We start from the raw sequence: 21,846 nt of genomic DNA, 5'->3' as shown, positions 1-21,846 counted from the left end.
AAAAAAAAGATCTAAATAAATGGAGACATACCTTGTTTATGAATTAAAAGTTTCATAGAGTAAATATGTCATTTAGCCCCAAACTGCCATACAAATTTAAAACAAGCTACGAAAATTCAAGCAAGACTGTTGTACATGTAGACAAAATTATATTTTAATGGAAGGCAAAGAATCTAGACTAACTAAAAATTTTGAAAAAAAAATAAAATGGAAGGAAACTGTCTACTTGTCTTCAGGATGTATTATTTAGCTAATCAAGATTCTTTGGCAAAGGGGTAAACATATAGGTAAATGTCGTAAAATAGCCTAGAAATAGACCCTCAAAATATAGCCAACTTATTTTTGACAAAGGTACAGAAGTAATTCAGGGGAAGAAAGAAAGCATTTTAACAGGAGGTGCTGAAGTAACTGAACATTCATGGCAAAAACACGAGCCTTGATCTAAGCCTCACACCTTACACAAAAACTAACTCTAAGTGGGTTGCAGAATTAAATGTAGATATGGAAACTATAAATCTTTCAGGAAAAACAGCCAGGAGAAAATCTTCTGGATGGATAGGCAGGAAAAGAACTGTGAGACTTGACACCAAAGGTATAATCCATAGACAAAACCTTTGATAAATTGAACTTCATCAAAATGAAAATACCTGCTCTTCAAAAGACCCTGTTAAGAAGATTAAAAGCAAGTTACAGACTGGAAGAAAATATTTGAAAAGTACATATCTGATAAAGGACTAATCTCTAGAATATATAAACTCTCAAAACTTAACAGTACAAAACCCCACAATCTCATTAGAAAGTAAGCAAAAGACATGAGCAGACACGAACAGAAGATAAACAGATGGTAAATGCTCATGACAGATATTCCACATCATCAGCCATTAGAGAAGTATAAACTAAAACTGCAATGAGATATTCCTATACACATATCTGAATGGCTAAAATTATAAATAGTGACAATATAAAATGTTGGTAGGGGTGCAGAGAAACTGGATCACATACTAGTGAGAATATAAAATGGTACAGCTCCTCTGGAAAACAATTTATCAGTGTCTTTAAAACCAAACATCCAATTACCATGTGACCCAGCAATCACACTCCAGGATGTTTATTCTAAAGAATAAAAAAATTAAATTCACCCAAAAATAGTTGTGTAAATTTTTATTTGTGTATGAAGCAATGTTAATCACCACCCTAAAGATTTTAATTCTGAATAACCAGAAACTGGAAATAACTCAGATGTCTTTCAATAGGTGAATGGTTAAACACACTGGTATACTGATACCATGGAATATTACTCAGCAATAAAAAGTAATAAACTATCAGTATTACGCAAAAACCAGGATGACTCTCCAGAGAATGATGCTACATGAAAATAAAAGGCAATCACAAAAGGCTATATATTTTATGTTTCAATTTAAATAACATTCTTTAAATAAAACCATGGAAATGGCGAATTGACTGGTAGTTGCCAGGATTTGAAGAGGGGGTGGGCAGAGGGAAGTGGATGTGGCTATAAAAGAGCAACATGAGGGACCTTGGGTGGTAGAAATGCTCTTTATCTTGACTGTATCAATGCCAGTATTCTGGTCACACATTGCACTATATTTTTTGCTATATTTATCATCGGTAGAAACTGGATAAAGAGTAGATGTTATCTCTCCGTGTACTATTTCTTACAGTTGTGTGTGAATTTATAATTATCTCAGAATAAAACATTTTATTTAAAAACATCTGTTGAATGAATGGATGTTGAAATGAATGAATAAGTTAACTGAAATCATTTTCCCTGTTGCTGTATCTAAGTCCAAATTCTGTTCTCTGGAACTACTAAGGTTAATTTAATTCATTTTATCGCACAAAACTAATTTGTTCCACACATCTGTTAATTAGACTTTTGAATATCATGTTCCACCAATGTCATCCATTCTACAGTTTAAAAATACAGTTGATATTAATAATCATTTGTTTAACATGTGTAAGTACTAGGGACTGCATACTATTGCCTGGAAGACAAAAGTAGTTAATAAATTCCTTGATATCAAGTAGCTTATCGCTAGAATAGAAGGATACAACAACTATATGAAAACTCAGATATTGAAATCAGAGGGAGAGGAAAGGAAATAATGTCTTACATGTGAGAAGTACCTCTGGCTGGGGAAATCTAGAAAAGTTATATAAAGGATGTGAGTTGCTGGCTGTTCATGAAATAGATGCATAATAGAAGGCAAACTTCAAAGACTTTTTTGCATAATTAGCAAATATGCAACGCAAAAATCTACTGAATCTATTTCTCCCTCTCTTCGCAAACCTGAAAAGGATTCTCTCACTATGGACCTTACTCTAGTGAGTACGTAACAGGCAGAAAGGTGGCTGATTGGGAGAACTGGACTTGAGTAGCCTGAAATCAAAGAAAAATCAGGAAAGAGGAAGGAGTGAGTAAAACGTCTGGAGGAAAAGAAATCTTGTAGCCTTGGATCATTCTGGCTAGGGTAACAATATGACTGACCCCAATCATCTGTAAGGTTGACCTTGTATTACCAAACAGCTTCATAAAAGCATATGCTTGGGAGGCGAAGGTGGGCAGATTGCCTGAGCTCAGGAGTTCAAGACCAGCGTGGACAACATGGCAAAAACCCATCTCTAGTAAAAATACAAAAAATTAGCTGGGCATGGTGGTGTGTGTGTGTAATCCCAGCTACCTGAGCAGCTAAGGCACAAGAATTGCTTGAACCTGGGAGGCGGAAGTTGCAGTGAGCTGAGATTGCACCACTGCACTCCTGCCTGGGTGACAGAGTGAGACTCTGTCTCAAAATTAATTAATTAATTAATTAATTTAAAAAAATAAAAATAAAATAAAGAAATAAAGTATATGCACCAGAAAAAGAAATGAAATAAGTTACCTTCGTGAGAAATTCATGAAAGCATAAAATTAGGCATCAAAGAGTTTGAGTCAAATTAAAACACCCATGTTCATCAGGGATACTGGCTTGCAATGTTCTTTTCTTATAGCATCCTTGCCTGGCTTTGATTTCAGAGCAATGCTGGTCTCATGAAAGCAGTTTGGAAGTCTTCCTTAATATTAACTCTTTTGAAACATTTTGAGAAGGATTGGCATTAGTTCTTGAAATGTTTGGTAGAATTCAGCAGTGAAGCCATGAGGTCCTCGGTTTTTATTTGGTGGGATATGTTTCATTACTGATGCGATCTCCTTACTCATATGCCTGTTCAGATTTTCTATTTCTCCCTCATTAATCTTTTTTTAGCTGTCATAGAAAAATTTAATTACATGGAACACATGAGAATATATTAGGATTTTTTAAAGCAGTTTACAAAATGATATATTTTTTAAAATTTATTTATAAATATAAAAAGTATACTTTTAAGTTTCCTATGGAGCTATGGACTGAATTGTATCCCCTCAAAATTCATATGTTGAAGCTCTAACCCCAAATGTGACTATATTTGGAGACAGGACTTTTATAAAACAGAGTTAATGAGGTCATGGGTACGATCCTAATCCTACAGGATTATTACATAGCACGGGTACTGAGGAAAGAAGGTGGCTGTCTGCAAGGAAGAAAGCACTCACTAGAACTTGACTATGCTAGCACTCTGATATCAGGCTTCCAGACTCCAGAACTGGGAGAAAATCAGTGTCTGTTGGTTGAACCATCTAGTCTATGGTATTTTGTTATGGTATCCTGAGCCTATTAAGATATAGAGTAAATGTAGGTTATTCTCATGACTAGGAAAAGATCTTTTCAGCATTAGTAACAACTTTGAAAGGCTCTGACAGGTAAATTTTATTTAAAAAGTGTTGCACACAAAAACACTTGTCTGTATTCAGGGTCATAGAGTTCTTTTGAAGGACAATGTTATAATGCTTTATAAGAAATCCTACATTACCTTATCTGATGCTTAGCAACACTGACATTTATCACTTGTTACTCCCTTTTACTCTTGATTTTATGATCTGAGCAGATAGAATGTGAAATGATGTTTTTTTTAAATGACTTCATCAATTGTGATAAAATTACATGCTTTAAATTCCTCAAAAGTAAGACACTACAGTTATCTTATATTAAAGCAGTCATTTGAAATTAGTCTTATATAACTAGGATGATCACGTGCTTGATTGGCTTGGGACAGCCTTGGTTTATATACTCTATACTAGCATAATTGTTAGCAGTGCCTGCTTTCACTCTCAAAAAAAATCCTGGTAAATGATGGCCAATCTACATATAATCAATTACAGAACAGGATAGTTACATTGAAGGAATTTTATAAACGTAGTGCTTAGTCTGGGGAAGGAAATACCATCCATCATTAAAATCTGAAAAATATGGTTCTCACAGTATACAATATTCAATTATGTAAATATTTTTCCCACAGGGAACCAAAGTAAATTTTGTGAGTGAATTGAAAAATACTAAGAACAAGGTGCCAAAATATTTTTTAGGTGATTGTGTTAGTCCACTCGCATCGCTCTAAAGGAATATCTGAGACTGGGTAATTTATAAATAAAAGAGTTTTATTTTGGCTCCCAGTTCAGCAGGTTGTGTGAGGAACACAGCGCCAGCATCTGCTTGGCTTCTGGTGAGGGCCACAGGAAGCTGACCATCGTGGCGGAAGGCAAAGGGGGACCCAGCATCACACATGGAGAAAGGAAGCAAAAGCCTCCTCATCAATCTTGAAAGGTTGCAGGTTTCTAGAAATCTTTCTTCTATGTTATCAAATTTTGGGGTGTGTAGTTGTTCATAGCAGTCTCATTATCTTTTGTATTTCTGTGGTATTAGTTGTAATGTCTCCTCTTCCCTGCTCCAACTTCTTGAATCTCATTCTGTACATTCATGACTCCAAATGCCTAGGACATGGTAATTTACTACTGAAATATTAAGATAGAAAACAAATGAATAATGTTCCTCTACTATATCAGTTCATAGATTTTATGAGGACAGAGCCAAATCTTTTTTGCTCACCATGACACAACTAGAGCCTAGTATAGTACTTGGCATGGCAGGTGTTTGTTACATTATCATTGGACGGATGAATAGATAAATAGATGGATAGATGGACATTAAATAGATTGTTGGATGGATGAAAAAATGGATGAACACATGGATGAAAACTAAAATTTCTTAATCAAAATATGCTGACAAAGTAATTATATGTCAAGATTATAAAGTAATGCTACCTAATTTTCACAAAGAGAAAATAGTTGCAAGTACAGAGAGAAAAGATAGATGTATAGGAAGGCTGGATGAGTGGCTCAAAAAGGACCTTCCAGAAGTTCCTCAACTTGGCCTACAAAATGAATTTAGTCAGAGCATCTGAATATATTTTATTCTTTTGGAAACTAATTTTCCCTATCCAAAGTCACACACACACACAAAAACTAGTCAATAAATCAATTAATTAATAAGAAATGTTACTTCCTTGAAGATTGGGCTATTTTTCTCAGGTAGTCAGCATATTCTTTCCTTGATGGCAAATCTATATGAGATTCAGATGATAATCAGGATGCTTGATGAAAATAGATTCAGAGCTAGATGATGCTAATGCTTGTTCTCATTGAGTTATGACCATTTGATGCAGCTATTTCTCTAAGTGGGTAAACCTGCGGAGTTGACCAGACCACCCCACTCCGTAAGGCAGGGAATACTTTCCCAGGCAGGGTAGGAGAGGTGTCACTGCTCTTCACTCCCACCCCAGACCACCTGCTCTGCTTCTGTTCCCACATTTTTTCCTCAGAAGGCCCTGGTATTTTCATATTTGTGTCCTTGGTAAAATTAATTACTGTGTTCATCTATCCCATATATAAAACCTTACAAGTTTGTTGCATAGATTACTGACAGTGTACATCTCTAATAACATAGTAGGTAAAAAAATAAGTGATCTGTTATGTGATCATCAGAGTCATGGAGCAGGAGGTATTTTCAGGAAGACACAATATCCCAGCATAATACAGTTGCCAAGATGTGAAGCTGGCAATTCAGAAGGATATCAAATGTCACATACTAGGAACTTTAGAGCTCCAAGTTTGAGGAGTTGATTGTCATGAAGGCTGAAGATATAAATAAAGTTGAATTTTATATGTTCTGTTAATGAGATTTTACTTCATCCCAAAAACAATGGGAGCCACTGAAGAACTCTAAGAAAAATGGGCTAATCAAGTCTTTTTTTTTTTTTTTTTTTTTTTAAGAAAAGATGACTAGTTGCCCTTCAGAGATTTAGAAAGGGAAAGATTTGGGCAAAGAAATAAAGTTTTGTACAGGCAAGGGTGATGGATATGGAGGATGGAAGCTAAGGCAGCACAATGAGGGTAGATAGGAGGGGAATAGAGCAATGTTAACCTAGACCCTATAGGACTTAACAACTAACTGGACACAGCACGAGAGAAAGTGGGAGAAGGCCAATATGATGTGCAGATATTTAGTTTGGATGACTGTATGAGTCTGTCGTCATTTCCCAAAATAAGAAGCACATTTGAAGGGGAAAGTAAAGAGTGGGTTTGAAGGGAGAAAGATAATGAGTTAAATTTAAGTCACGTTGAATTTGAAGCTCCTGTGGGACATATCAGTGGAAATATTGAGTTAGAAATTGCATGTGTATGGATTGCGAAACATAAAACTAATCCAGGCTAGAAATAAAGATTTGGGAGCCAGGAGCATCTACATGATGACTGATACCATGGAAGCAGATATGTTCCAAGACAGGGAGGTGTAAAGTGGGAAAAGAGAACAGCACATGAGCAAGAACTCAGGGTGAAGGAGTCCGAGCAGGCAGGTCAGCAAATGGCACACCAGGAACATGCAATGTCACTAACACCAAGGAGATCAGAGGGTAAGCAGTCAGTGCAGGAGACCATGAAGCCTCGTGAAACATAATTAAACACAGAACGGTTCAATATGTTTAACAACATGAGTGGCCTTCATCAAAAAACCTTTAGTAGAGTGGTAGGAATGGAGACTGGTTTGGAGTGAGTAGAAGTAAGAAAGAGCTAACTACACGGAGACAGAAAACTTGGCACACAAACCCTCCTCCCCCATGATCTGGTCCTTGTCAAACTTACTAGCCTTATTTCTCATCATGCTCCATTCAGGCCCTCCCATCCATTCATTAAAAGATACTTGCCATAACACAAACATACCAGACTGTTTGCTGAATTTTCTCACAATCCTCTTGCTCCTTCCATCAAGTCCAACCTGCCCCCCACCCCTTGTGGCTCCCCAAATAGACATGGCCCCTTTTCTCTTTGAGCTCCTACTGCATAATCCATCCTGAACACTAACCCCGGATGTGCTTGTGATTAAAACCCGTACCTCAACCCCTGGAAGCTCCAGACCTATATGAATGTGATAGAGTGCAGAAATTGCAAAAAATTCCTCCCATCCCTGATTCATACCCCTTTGCAAAGTGATTAAGCTGCTTCATCTACCAAAATATGGAGCCTGTTTCTCCAGTGCTGAATCACATCTCGGTCATGTGGCTTGAATGGCCAAATGGGACACTGGCAAACATGACACAAGCAAGGCGTGGAAAGCACTCATCCCTGATGATGTTAGGGATAAGGTAATTGTGTAAACAAGCACAGAGAAAGAGAAGCCACATGGAAAAGAAAAGCATCCCAGCTGATACTGAGAAATTGCCAGCTATGTGAATAAAGTCATTCTAGATCAGAAGGTCTGAGCCAACATAGACAAAAAGAACTGTCTCATTAGTCCATGAAACAATCATGAGAGATAAAAATGTTTGATTGTTTTAAGCCACTAAATTCTGCAGTGGTTTATTTCACAGCAAAAGTTGAGAAACTGGACAAGAAACCACAAGGAAATTGCACTCATTTTATTAAGATTGTCAGTAAAACCCAGGGAGTAAGAGATTTCAGAACTGGTGAGCATTGTGTCCTTCAAGCTTACACTATTAAAGGTCACATTCTTCAATGGCACTTACTTGCCTACTATTTCAAAAAAAAATTTTATCTGTAGGATACAATAGGAATGGGGCAGACTCCCAATAAATTCAAAGAAACTGGAGAGAAATGGAAAAGGCCAATACTGAGGACACAATTGCAAGTGACACATTCAGCCAATAATCTAAGTAGGTGAGTTTGTGCAGAAGGAGCAGCATTCAGTAACAGGAGTTCATAAGGACAAAGCTGCTCAGAGCTGGGCTAGTAGGAAGAAGAAGCTATAATTCAGATAAAATACTAAACTTAGAGAACAAGAACCATGGCCAGAAACAGAATCACAGATTTGAATATGGAATAAATTTCCTCTTTAAATGCTAGCAATTGATGCCTAGTTTATTGCAGACATGCACAGAGATGCATTAGTTTTTTGCCCCATGGGTAATTGGAAACTTGTGAAATTATCAGTGCCCTTAAGTAACATGACTATTATCACATTTTGCATTACAGTGATTTGATATCATTATCAATGCCCGTAAGTAACAAGATCATTATCATTTGGATGTCAAGATGTTTCTGAATAAATAAATTTTACTTTGGAGTTTATCATTAGATTAAGTCAAACGGTTAAAAATAATGAACATTGCAATGCTATTCTTAAGGGTTGCTAAACCAAAGAAAAGGAGCTAAAGTTTAAGAGTCTGCTAAACCAAAGAAAAGGAGCATTTTGCTCTTAGATCTTCAATATGTCTTAGCTCTAAAATTCAGCTAATGTTAAACGAATCGCTATAACCCAAAAATATTCTCAAACAATTGTATTTTTTTTTAATTTGAAAGCACAACTTGTCTTAAGACATTTCAATTTATTTTTTCCCAAGGGGATCAGAGATACATTTTGGTTCAAAACACACAAGAATTTCAGATGAGTTTACAAATGCTTGCGTCTTAGGGGAAAAGCTATACTATCCTTTGTGTTTGACAGGATAAAACTGCAGTTCTGTGGTATAAATAGCTTAATGAAAATTAACCTCCTGAATATACAAGCACTATAACAACTTTTTGTAACATAAATACTTGTAATCTTTGGGAAAGTGCACACTATAAATAATTGATAAATACACATGTTGTTGAAACAACAGAGGCATTTAATAGTGTTATCATTCCTCTCTTAAGAATAATTACTTCAACATAACTAAGAGTGTTAATTAAGCAAATATCAAGCATTTATTGAGTAACTTATGTTCATACATTTATTCAACAAATATTTAATGAGTAGTTTCTGTGTTCTAGATACTAATTCTGGATGCTGACATATGGGATAAATAAGGAGAGCATGGCCACCTGACTTCACAGAATCCAGTGGGGAAATAATAAAATAAATAATTTAACAAATAGATGAGAAAAAATAAACTTTTGTGGTATATGCAATAAATGAAATACACAGGGCACCACGTTAGGGAGGAAAAGAGAAGTATTGGTTGACTTAAGGTGATTCCTAGAGGACATGACATTAAAGCTGGGACAAGAAAGGGAAAATAGTCAAGGAACAAACAAAAAGCAGGGCATGCCCAGGGTCAGAGAGTAGAAAGGCAGCGCTTACCATATTTGAAGAAATAAAAGAGCAGTGGATCAAGTATAAAGAGCAAAGAAAAGGTATAAAAACTTGCAGGTATTGTATGCATTGAATGTGTCTTCCAACTCACAACACTCTTTCTCTACAAAATTCCCTGGTTACTTGGCAATGTTATTGAAAACATGGTAAAATTTACTGCAGTGGGCACATGAATGTGTTCACCATGTACTGCATCACACATTTTTTATCCTTGCCTTTTAAATAACATATCTTACAGAAGCCCAGACTTTTTTTTCACTTAATAACTAGTGTTTTTAGTTGGCCAGAGCATTGATTAGAAGTTATCTGAAGTGATTTTTTGTTCTCACTCAGAGCAGAGAATACACTTGTGTATGTAACTGATCCAAGCCTCTGCAACATTGAACATTTGTCTTATTCAAAATTAATTTCCTGCTAATAACTGTGATTTTACTATATTTCCTCATTGAATATTAGTGCAAGTGATGAGATTCCTTCTAAATTGGTTTTTGAAAAGCCATAAAGGTTCTTGTTTTGTTTTGTTTATTAATTTGTTTTTTTTTACTATAAGAGAGTTACTCTTGACATGCCAATGGGTAGAGAACTACAGAGCAGGACTGAGATGAAACATAGGGAGAAGGTCAAGCTCCTTCACTAATGAGCAGCAGGCTTTGCACACCACCAAAGTTTGAGGGATACTTAGTACTGTGTAAAATATGGAAATAAAGAATGGCATGTACCCACTGGGCATGTGCTATGGTTTTAATGTCCCCTCCAAAATTCATTGAAATTTAATTTCCAGTGTAACTATGATAAGAGGCAGGACCCTGAAGAGGTGATTAGGTCATGAGGAATCTTCCCTCATGAATGGGTTAATGCCATTATCACAGGAGTGAGTTGGTTATCACCAAAGTTTGGCCCTTTTTCTCTCTGTCTTGTGTGTTTGTTTGTTCTTCCACTATGTTATGACACAGCAAGAAGGCCCTCTCCAGATGCAACCCCTTAGTCTTGGAGCTCCCAGCCTCCAGAACCATGAGCCAAATAAACTTTTCTTTATAAATTACCCAGTCTGTAATATTCTTTCATAGTAGCAGAAAACAAAGACAGAGAAGTGGTATTGAGAGGTGGATCTGTTGTTCTAACAGATACCAGAAAATGCAGAAGTAGCTTTGGAACTGGGTAATGGGTAAAGGCTAAAAGAGTCTGGAGGAGCAGGCTAGAAAAACCCTAGATTACCATGAACAGAATGTTAAGGGTGATTCTGTTAAGGGCTTATAAGAGGAATCTGTAGAAAAGGTATGGAATGTCTTAGATATTAAGTGGTCGTGGCCAGAATGTTGATAGAAACACGGACGTAAAGGCCATTCTCATGAGGTCTCAGACAGAAATGAAGAACAAGGTATTGGAAGCTGGATTAAAAGTCACCCTGTTATACAGTTGCAAAGAACTTGGCTGAATTGTGTTTGTGTACTAGGACTTTATGGAATGAAGAACTTAAGGGTCATTAACTAAGATGTCTGATGCAAGAAATATCTAAGCAGTAGAGCATTCAGGTTGCTGCATAGCTACTTCTAACCACATACATTGAGATGCTAGAGGAAAAAGCTTAAAGATGGAATTTATAATTAAAAGGTAAAAAACAGAAAGATTTGGAAAATTTGCAGGCTGCACATGTAAAGAGTAAAGAAGCATGTGAAAGAGAGAATACTACAGGTGTGCCCAAGTGACCATTTGCTAAAGAGTTTACCACAGATAGTGATTCAGGTGCTATTCATCAAGTGAACAGGAGAAAGACCTCAAAGGCATTTCAGAGGCCTTCAAGTCTGCCTGTCCCATCACAGGCCTTGAGCTCTAGAAAAAATAGAATAGTTTCAGGGAATGGGCTCAAGGTACCTTCCATGGAATTGCTGCTCAGAGCCACATTGGGCCTCTGCTTCCTGTGTTCCACCACAGTGTATGCCTCAACCAACCCCACCTATAGCCTAAGTTGGTTCCTGTGCAGTGTGCATGCAGTAAGCCTTGACAGTGTCCACATGTTATAAGTATCCAGGCTCACAGAATACAAGAGCTGTGGGAGTATGGCTCCCTTCACCTGGATTTCAAAGGATGTATCAAATAACCTGAGAGCCTAAGCAGAATCCTGCCACAGGTGGAGCCTCCACAGAGAGTGCTCACTAGGGCAAAGCCTAGTGGATCCATGGGATTGGGCTGCCACTGAGACCCCAGAGCTATAGGGTCACCAGTGGAAACTCTGGCCTGGGAAGGTCGTAGGCATGAGACTCCAACCCAAGAGAACTGAAGCATGGGCTGAGCCCAGCAAAGACATGGGGTCGTGGCCACCTGAGGCTTTGGAGACCCAAATTCCCCAGTGTCCAGAAGGTGGCAAATGGAGTAAATGATTGTTGTGGAAGTCTGAGGTTTAACATTGTTTTCCCTATTAGATTTTGGACCAACTTAGGGCCTCTTGCTTCTTTCTTTTTGCCTATCTCTCCCTTTTGTCATGGGAGTGTCTATCGTATGCAGGCACCATTGTCATATTTTGGAAGTAGATATCTTTTTTTTATTTATTTCACAGGCTTACAGCTGGAGAGGAATTCGCCTCAGGATGAATCGCACCTTGAGTCTCACCCATATCCGATTCAGATGACATTCTGGACTTTGGAGTTTTGAGTTTGTGCTAAAATAAGTGAAGACTTTTGGAGCCACCGAGATGGAATAAATATATTTTTGTATATAAGAAGGACATGAGTTTTGTGAGGCAAAGAGGCAGAATGCTACAGTTTAAATGTTTGCTTCCTCTAAAACTCATATTGAAATTTAATTGTCACTGTGATGGTATTAAGAGGAGGGACTATTAAGAAGTGATTAGGTCATGAGGGCTCTTCCCTCATGAATGCAATAATGCCATTATCATGGAAGTGGATTAGTGATTGAGGGATTTCAGCCCCCTTTTTCTCCCTGTCTGTATGCTCATTTGTCCTTCCATCATGTTAGGATGCAACCCCTTGATCTTGGACTTCTCAGTCTCCAGAACGATGAGCCAAATAAACTTTTTTTAAAAAAATTAATTACCTAGTCTGTGGTATTCTGTTACATCAGCAGAAAATTGACTAAGATGGTATGTCGGATTTGTTATGAAAGGTTAGGCAAGCAGATGGAATTGACTGACCTAAGAGGAAACTGAAACTTCAGGACTCAGTAATTACCAGAGCTGTGGGAGACCTCTATGTTAGGCTGAGATGTCTCAACTGAACACAGGAGGCTTTGAGGCTCCTGACCTGGGGTTTAATAAGAATTTCAATGGTTTCGAAAGATACTACAGTCGTATAAATTTGGTCAGAGCTAAAGACTGGAATGGTGTTCTTCTCTTCAAGAGAACAAATTTTTAGCAGTGTGCTTGATTAATCTACAAATGAACATATTTGTATAAAAATATTCATTATCACCTTAATATTGTTTTAAAAAGAAAGTTGTAGCACTCACTCCAGCTGAGATAAAAGCCCTTGTAGTTTGTTTCTTCAGCCTCCAACCTAACCATATCCAATTATGACCTCCCACCATTGAAATTATCAAACACCAATGTTTCTGAGTCAAACAGGCAGTTGTTTAAAATATTTTTATTCCCGTTTACCAATAATACACAAAAACCATGAAAATTGTCAGTGATCATATTTGTGACCTAATCTTTCCAAAATTTGGTTCTTACCCAAGTTTATTAAAGTTCCTAACTGTAATGTGTTCACTGGCTTTGGAAGGTCTTGGATGGATAAGTTGTTGGCATAAAGCTCCTTTAGCCAACAAAAAAAAGAAACACTTTTTTGGGTGTATGGAATTTTTTACAATTACTGAGTAATTAAATTTGAATGTGAAATATTGGAAAACTGTTTTGTTTTTATTTGTATCCAATTTAGACCTTACGGCAAGAGAATTGTGTATATTCAAATGTTTTCAGATGCGCAACCTATTGAAAGCAATAATTTATTGCACTTAAGACATGTTCATATGTGAGTTTTATATAAAGGTTGAAAGTGCTTTTCATGAAGGTAAAGAATTATTTTAATTTAAAGTAAACGTGCACACAAAAAGGCAAAAATAGTCAATCAACACCATAAGCCATTGTTATTTTTTCTTATAACTTACAGATATTGCAAATTTTCAAGTCCTTCAAAAGCACTTCTGGAAATCTTTCTGATGTGGTTGTTGTTCAGCAGACTGAAAAAACAAAAACAAACAAATAATTCCCAAATGAGAAACAGATTCTGCAAACATCAAAATAGTTCTGCTAAGTATAGTTCTTTGCACAACAGAAAAATATTTACTGACATGGTTCACTAAATTTGGAAATTTATACTTTAATTCCCGATTCAAAAAAGTGATATAAAACATTAATTTGTCACAAAGACTTTTCAAAAATAATTTGTGTTTATTAAATGACCCTAAAACATTCCTAAAACAACTTTGCAACCCAGAGATAAAATTCTTGTTTTCCTGAAGCACGTCATCTAAAAGGAAAATTATCAACATAGCCATGGTAACAAAGGAACATATTCCTAAACAAACAGATGGAGAGTATTGAACACTCAGTCTTAAGCATCTTCCTTGGAAAAATAAATATCACAGCTATTGGCACACAGTGGACTTTCATTGTGTATTTGTTAAACTGTCAAACCAAGAGTCAATTACACCATAGGAAGTGAGGCTCTTATTATAGTAGTATCCAACGGTCCAAAAATGATTTCTAAAAAATCCAGGGAGAAAAATAACAGGTGGCAGAAATAAATCGAATTTGAACAGTAAAACAAGTTACAGAAAATCAACTTTCAGTAACTTCAAAAACTTCAGAAAAAGCACTCTGGCAAATGAAAATTATAAATTTTTTTTCTGGTTAAAAACACTTAAAGTTTCTTTCAAATTTAAATTATTATGGCATGTCTAAATATAGAGGGAAAGTCTGCTAATTAGATTGGCACACATGTTCCTGAATATTCTATACTGTCTAAAACCCTCAAAGCTTCTAAAAATCTACTGCGAAAGTCCAATGCTGGAGGATTCACTTTTAGTATATTATAAAATATTTGTTTTGTGGGGTTTTTGTATGAATGATTAGGAAAACAGAAGTGTTTTGGCCATTGGAGCAGATGATTATTTGAGTTATTATGCACAATTTCACAGGCAGCCTAGAGATTCCGAAGCTCATCTGTTCCTAACTGATTCACTGTAGGTCTCGCTGTTAAATTCCCCAAACAGCATCTGAAGTGGCTGACACCTCACCTGTGGCACCAGAGCCATTTCTCACCATTTGTGACTGCCTAGTGTCCTGGCCATTGGGAGGCAGAACAACCAATCTACAGCCTGCATTGGAGCTGATGCCATACAGAGATAATGCCAATTTTCATGGATAATTCTAAGCTTCAGTCAATGAGCCATTCAACTTTATAGTCCACCATGTGTTCAAGGAATTTTTAAACAGGCTGAAAGCAATATAACTAGTTAATGTGTAATTAATACCAGACACAAACCTTGTCCTGGGAGAATTTGCTGTTTAGGTACTCTCTCATTCTATTGTTCAAAATTAATTAATGCACTTCTGTTAGGTCCCCAAACCACCACCATGCAAATATATTTACTTGAAGAAATGACTATTCTGTCCCTCTTAGTCTATTAAATACAACATGCACCAATGCATGTAGAATAAACTATACATGTGTGTATACATACATATGTGCATGTGTGTATGTAATTTGCACATCTGCTATGATGCATGTATATGTGTGGTATGTGACACATGTATATAGTCTCAACCTCATATTAATCACAGATCACAAAAAACAATTTGAGTGACTATTTTCTTAAATCTTCCAACGATGGTGCCTAGGAGAGAGAAATTGACTCACTTCATACAAAAGCTGTCTTTGGGCATTAGTGTTAATTATCTTTCAAAGCCACAGTTAAGAAATGGAAAAGATATTACATACCATAATTAGTCTTTCTTCAGTACATTAAATGTGCTTGAAGCCTATGTTTCTGCATATTCTTTTATAGTTATTTAAATTTTAACAAAAATAAAACACAAGATTTCAAAAACTCACACTGAAGTTATGATGTGCATGACCTACAGTATGAGATCAAACAATTTAACTTGTTTTCTTGAAAATGTTTCTATTGCTGACAAGAAACCAATTCATTAAAATGGTTCACAGTTGAATGTATTTTCCAATCACAAGTACATATTTCTTGTCAAGTTTTATTCAGAGCATTATGGTTTCCATCAAAATATCTTTACTATAATTTTAATGGTTGGAACCCTACCCAAGTAATGTTTTGGTTAAGTGGTTATAGAAACTGTCATTTATATTATTTTGTTTTGTTATTCATAAAGAAAATGCATTCAAAATTTATGAGTGGGTCTGCTAAAATTCAGGGCATAAAACAATACCTAACTTTCTTTCATCAAAAATCAGCACAAGCTTAGGGAAATTTGTGGCTGTATCCTATATCCTCATGACGCCCATGATGCCAAAGGAACAAAACAAAACAAAACAAAACAAAAAAGAAGCAAACAAAACCTGCAAGAAGAAAAAGTAAAAATTTTACAGGTTTTATTGAGAAAATAAAACAATTTCTGAAAACAGGAGATCTGAACATGCTGATGATCAAACTTTTGGGGTAAAAGAGGAACCAGTAATAGACCAATGGTCCAGTTTATTAGCTCTATCTGTTTTTGCTGAAACACAAAGTCTTACCCAGAGTACGCCACATACACTTGCATATTTACTATTATGGAAATGTATACTGTGTGGTTGGAAATATTTTATTAAAAACCGTAAGTGACTGCTAGAAAAGATTAAGGCAATTTGCATAATCAGCAATTCATCAAAGTGTAAAATAAAAAATAAAAATAATAAAATTTATAAAGAAAAACAGAACTCTCTCCCATCTCACACGAAATTTCTGCTGGGGTAATGCCAAGATTTACTCCACAAGTGAATCATTATCTCTGCGTAGAAATACAAATAATATACTTTTAGTAAGTGGTAATAATGTTGGTCTGTTCCTGCTTGTTATGGTTATGCTTATTTTCATTTGGATACTCCAGAAATATGGTTCTGCTACTCTTAACATTAGCAGTTAAGGGTTGTGAACTTCATTTCTGTGCATACCAAAGTAAACAGAGTATGAAATCTTCAATGAGCATAAATCATTATTCTGGAGTGATCTGCATAGTCACCAAGCAAAAGATTCATGGCAAAAGTCACTTATAGCTACCCTTGATTATCTGTCACAGCCACAGAAAAATATTTATATAATCATAAACAATGCATAAATCATTTGCAATTCAAAACCATAAGAAAAAAAAAAGGAAAAGGAGAAAGGAGAGGAAAAGGAAAAAGGAAAGGAAAAGAAATCAGGCTGATTTAAAGAACACAAATTTATTATTTTTTCCAACTTTTATTTTAGATTCAGGGGGCACATATGCAGATACGTTTCCTGGGTATATTGCATGCTTCTGAGATTTCGGGTATGGATAATCCCATCACCTGGTACTGAGAATAATACCAAATAGTTTTCCAGCCCTTGCCACCCTCCCTTCCTGTCTACTCTAGTAGTCCCCAGTGTCTATTGTTGCCCTCATTATGTCCATAAGTATCCAATGTTTAGCTCCCACTTAAAAGTGAAAACGTAGTATTTGGTTTTGTTTTTTTTTTTTTTTTTTTTTTGGTTCCTGCATTAATTCACTTAGGATAATGACTTCCAGATGCATCCATGTTGTTGCAAGGAACATGATTTCATTCTTATGGCTGCGTAGTATTCCACGGTATATATGTACCACACTTATCCAGTCCACTACTGATGGACACCTATGTTGATTCCATGATTTTGCTATGATGTAGACTGTTGTAATTAACATATGAGCATGCGTGTCTTTTTGGTAGAATGATTTGTTTTCTTTTTTATATATACCCAGTAATAGGATTGCTGGGTCAAATGGTAGTTCTGTTTTAAATTCTTTAAGCAATCTCCAGCCTGCTTTCCACAGCGGCTGAACTAATTTACTTTCCCATCAACACTATAAAAGCATTCCCTTTTCTCCACAGCCTCACCCACAGCTGTTGCTTTTTTTACTTTTTAATAATAGCCATTCTGACTATTATTATAGAGGTAGTATCTTATTGTGGTTTTGATTTGCTTTTATTTGATGACTCGTGATGATGAGCATTTTATCATACGTTTGTGGGCTACATGTATGCCTTCTTTTCAGATGTCTCTGTTCATGTCCTTTGCCTATTTTTGTTGAGGTTATTTGTTTTCTGTTTGTTCAATTGTTTAAGTTTCTTAAAGATTCTAGATAGTAGACCTTCATCAGATGAAGAGTTTGCAGATATTTCCTCCCATTCTGTAGGTTGTCTGTTTACTGTATTTTTAGTTCTTTTGCTGTGCAGAAGCTCTTTATTTTTATTAGGTCCCACTTGCCAATTTTTGTTTTCTTTGCATCTGCTTTTGAGGGTTTAGTCAAAAATGTTCTCCCAATGCCCATGCCCAGATGGTATTTTGTAGGTTTTCTTCTAGAATTCTTAGAGTCTGAGGTCTTAGATTTAAATATTTAATCCATCTTGAGTTAATGTTTGTACACAGTGGAAGGTAGGGGTCAAGTTTCATTCTTCTACATATGGCTAGCCAGCTATTCTAGCACCATTTATTAAATAGGGAGTTTTTCCCCCATTGCTTATTTATGTTGACTTCATCAAAGATCAAATGATTGTAGGTGTGTGGCCTTATGTCAGGGCTCTGTATTCTGTTCCAGTGGTCTATGTGTCTGTTTTTGTACCAGTACAATGCTGTTTTGGTTACTGTAGCCTTCTAATATAGTTGGAAGTTGGGTAATGTGATGCCTCTGACTTTGTACTTTTTTAAAGATTGCTTTGGTTATTGGGGCTATTTGGGGTTTCATATACATTTTACAATAGTTTTTTCCAATTCTATGAAAAACTACACTGGTAGTTCGCTAGGAATAGCATTGACTCTATCGATCACTTTGAGCAGAATGTCCATTTTAACAGATATTGATTCTTCCAATCCATGAGTATGGAATATTTTTCCATTTGTTTGTGCCATCTATGATTTCTTTTAGCAGTTTTTTGTTTCGTTTTCCTTGTAGAGGTCTTTCACTTCCTTTGTTAGATATATCTCTAAGTATTTGTGTGTGTGTGGGGGGGGGGGTGTATGTCTACTGTAAATAGTACTGCATTCTTTTTTTTTTTTTTTTTTGGCTTTTTTTCTTTTTTCTTTTTCTTTTTTTTTTTGAGATGGAGTTTCACTCTTGTTGCCCATACTGGAGTGCAATGGTGTGATCTTAGCTCACTGCAACCTCCACCTCCCAGGTTCAAGCAAGTCTCCTGCCTTAGCCTCCCGAGTAGCTGGGATTACAGGCATGTGCCACCATGCCTGGCTAATTTTGTATTTTTAGTAGAGAAGGGGTTTCTCCATGTTGGTCAGGCTGGTTTCGAACTCCCGATCTCAGGTGATCCGCCTGCCTTGGCCTCCCAAAGTTCTGGGATTACAGGCATGAGCCACTGCACGCAGCCTAGAATTGCATTCTTAATTTGGCTGTCAGCTTGAATGTAATTTGTTATAAAAATGTTGTTACTACTTGTTGCATGTTTATTTTGTATCCTGAAATTTGTTGAAGTTGTTTATCAGTTTCAGAAGGCTTATGGTGGAATTTTTAGAATTTTAAGGCATAAAATCATATTGTCCACAAAGAGAGGTAGTTCTCCTTTTTTTCCTATTTTGATGCCTTTTATTTCTTTCTCTTGCCTGATTGCTTTTACTAGCACCTTTAGTACTATTTTGAATAGGGATGATGGGAGTTGGCATCCTTGTCTTATTCCAGTTCTCAAAGGGAAAGCTTCCAATTTTTGTCTGTGAAGTATGATGTTGGCTGTGAGCTTATCATAGATGGCTTATTTTGAGGTATATTCCTTCAATGCCTTGTTTCTTGAGAGTTTTCATTATAAAGAGACATTGAATTTCATCAAAAGCTCTTTCTGCATTTATTGAGATGATCATATGGTTTTTCTTTTTTAATTCTGCTTATATGGTGAATCAAATTCTCACATTTATTGATTTTCATATGCTGAACCAATCTTGAATCCCAGAAATGAAGCATATGTGATCATGGTGAACTAATTTTTTGATGTGCTGCTGGATTCAGTTTGCTAGTATTTTGTTGAGGAATTTTATATCTATGTTCACTAGGGATATTGGCCTGTAATTTCGTTTTTTATTGTATCTTTGTATCAAGGTGATGCTGGCCCCCAAAGAGTGAGTTAGGCAAACATGCCTCTTCAATTTTCTAACGTAAGTTTGAGTAGAATTGGTGTCAACTCTTCTTTGTACATCTGGTAGCATTCGGCTGTGAATCCGTTTGGTACAAGGCTTATTTTTTACAGGTTTTTATTACTGATTCAATTATGGAAGTTGATATTGGTCCATTCAGCATTTCAATTTTTTCCTGATTCAATCTTGGGAGATTTGTCCTTACAGGAATTTATCAATTTCCTCTAGATTTTCTGGTTTGTATGTATAGAGGTGTTCATAACAGTCTCTGAGGATCTTTTGTATTTCTGTAGGATTGATTGTAATGTCTGCTTTGTCATTTCTGATTGTGCTAATTTGGATCTTCTTTTTCTCTTTGTTAATCTAGCTAGAGGTCTATCCATCTTGTTTGTCTTTTTAAACAACCAACTTTTGATTTTGTTGATTCTTTGTATGGATTTGGGGTCTCAGTTTTATTCATTTCTGCTTTGATTTTATTTACTTCTTTTCTCCTGCTAGTTCTGGGGTTAGTTTGTTCTTGTTTTTCTCATTTTTCCAGGTGTGATGTCAGATTGTTAATTTGAGATCTTCCTAATTTTTCGAGGTAGGCATTTATTGCTCTCAACTTTCCTCTTAACATTGCTTTTATTGCATCCCAGAGATTTTGATATGTTATGTATCTGTTTTTATTTATTTCCAATAATTTTTTGATTTCTGATTCATTGTTTACCCAAAGTCATTCAGAAATAAGTTGTTTAATTTCCATGTAAGGGTATGGTTTTGAGAGATCTTTTTGAAATTGACTTATATTTTTATTCCACTGTGGCCCAAGAGTATGATTGGTATAATTTTGATTCTTTTAAAATGTATTGATACTTGCTTTATGGCCAAACATATGGTCAATCTTGGAGTATGCTCCATGTGCAGATGAGAGAATATATATTCCGTGGTCGATCCATGGAGTATTCTGTAATGTTTATTAGGTTTAACTGGCCAAGTGTTGTGTTTAAGTCCATAGTTTTGTTTTGTTAATTTTCCGTCTTGATGGTCTGTCCAACGTTGTCATTGAGTGTTGAAGTTCATAACTATTACTATGTGGCTGTCTACATCATTTTAGATCTAGAAATACTTGTTTTATAAATCTGGGTGCTCCAATGTTGGGTGTGCACATATTTAGGATAGTTAAGTCTTCTTGTTGAAGTGAACTCTGTCATTATGTAATACCCTTCTTTGTCTTTTACTGTTGTTGATTTAATCTCTGTTTTATCTGATATAAGAACAGCAACTCCTGCTTTTTTTTCCATTTGCATGGCAGATTTCTCACTAACCCTCTGCTTTGAGCCTATTAGTGTCATTATGTGTGAGTTGAATCTCTTGAAGACAGCAGATGGATGGGTCCTCTTTTTTTATCCAACTTGCCACTCTGTGCCTTTAAAGTAGGGCATTTAGAACATGTACATTCAAGTTTAATATTCATATGTAAGAGTTTGACCCTATTACAAAATTGTTAGCTGTTTGCTTTGTAGTAGCTTCTATTGTGGATTTTTTTTTTTTTTAAACATATAGGGTCTGCAGGCTATGCACTTAAGTGTGTTTTATGGTAGTAGGTATAATTCTTTTGTTTCCATATTTAGAACTTCATCAAGAATCTCACATAAGGCTGGTCTAGTGGTGATGAGTCCCCTTAGTTCTTGCTTGTCTGGAAAAGATTTTATTTCTCCTTCATTTATGAAGCTTAGTTTGGTGGGATATGAAATTCTTGGTTGGAATCTCTTTTCTTTAAGAATGCTGAAAATAGGCCCCCAAACTCTCCTTACTTGTAAGGATGTTAGCCTGATGGGCTTCCCTTTGTATGTGATTTTTTTTCTTTTCTTGAGCATTGACTTCGGACAGTCTGGTGACTATATTCCTTGGTGATGTTTGTTTTGTGTAGTATCTCACAGGTGTGCTCTAGATTTTTTTATCTAGATGTCTATATCTCCAACTAGATTAAGGAAGTTTCCTTGAATTATTCCCTCAAGTTTAA

The 21,846-nt window shown here is 36.0% G+C and overlaps 1 protein-coding gene and 1 long non-coding RNA gene across 9 annotated transcripts in view; one reads left to right on the top strand and one right to left on the bottom strand.

The window, feature by feature from the left end:
- The window catches only part of LOC139355844 (uncharacterized), a 61,311-nt gene extending 48,941 nt beyond the window's left edge, over window positions 1-12,370 (top strand). Inside the window, exon 4 of the long non-coding RNA XR_011607034.1 lies at window positions 12,079-12,370. This is a non-coding gene — a long non-coding RNA (uncharacterized lncRNA). The remainder of the gene's footprint in view (window positions 1-12,078) is intronic.
- LOC105495658 (peroxidasin like) overlaps window positions 1-21,846 on the bottom strand; it is a 507,670-nt gene that overhangs the window by 267,887 nt on the left and 217,937 nt on the right. For all 8 annotated transcript variants that reach the window (XR_011607033.1, XM_071068254.1, XM_071068255.1 and 5 more), the window contains one exon: window positions 13,644-13,715. Coding sequence is in view for 6 of the 8 variants with exons in the window: in XM_071068254.1 (XP_070924355.1) it covers window positions 13,644-13,715 (72 nt within the window). In the remaining 2 variants the exon portion in view is untranslated. The remainder of the gene's footprint in view (window positions 1-13,643; window positions 13,716-21,846) is intronic.

The sequence above is a fragment of the Macaca nemestrina genome, chromosome 8, assembly GCF_043159975.1.
Source record: "Macaca nemestrina isolate mMacNem1 chromosome 8, mMacNem.hap1, whole genome shotgun sequence".
Classification (NCBI taxonomy): domain Eukaryota; kingdom Metazoa; phylum Chordata; class Mammalia; order Primates; family Cercopithecidae; genus Macaca; species Macaca nemestrina.
Note: the sequence above shows the minus strand (reverse complement) of the source record. Positions and strands in the feature narration are given on the sequence as shown.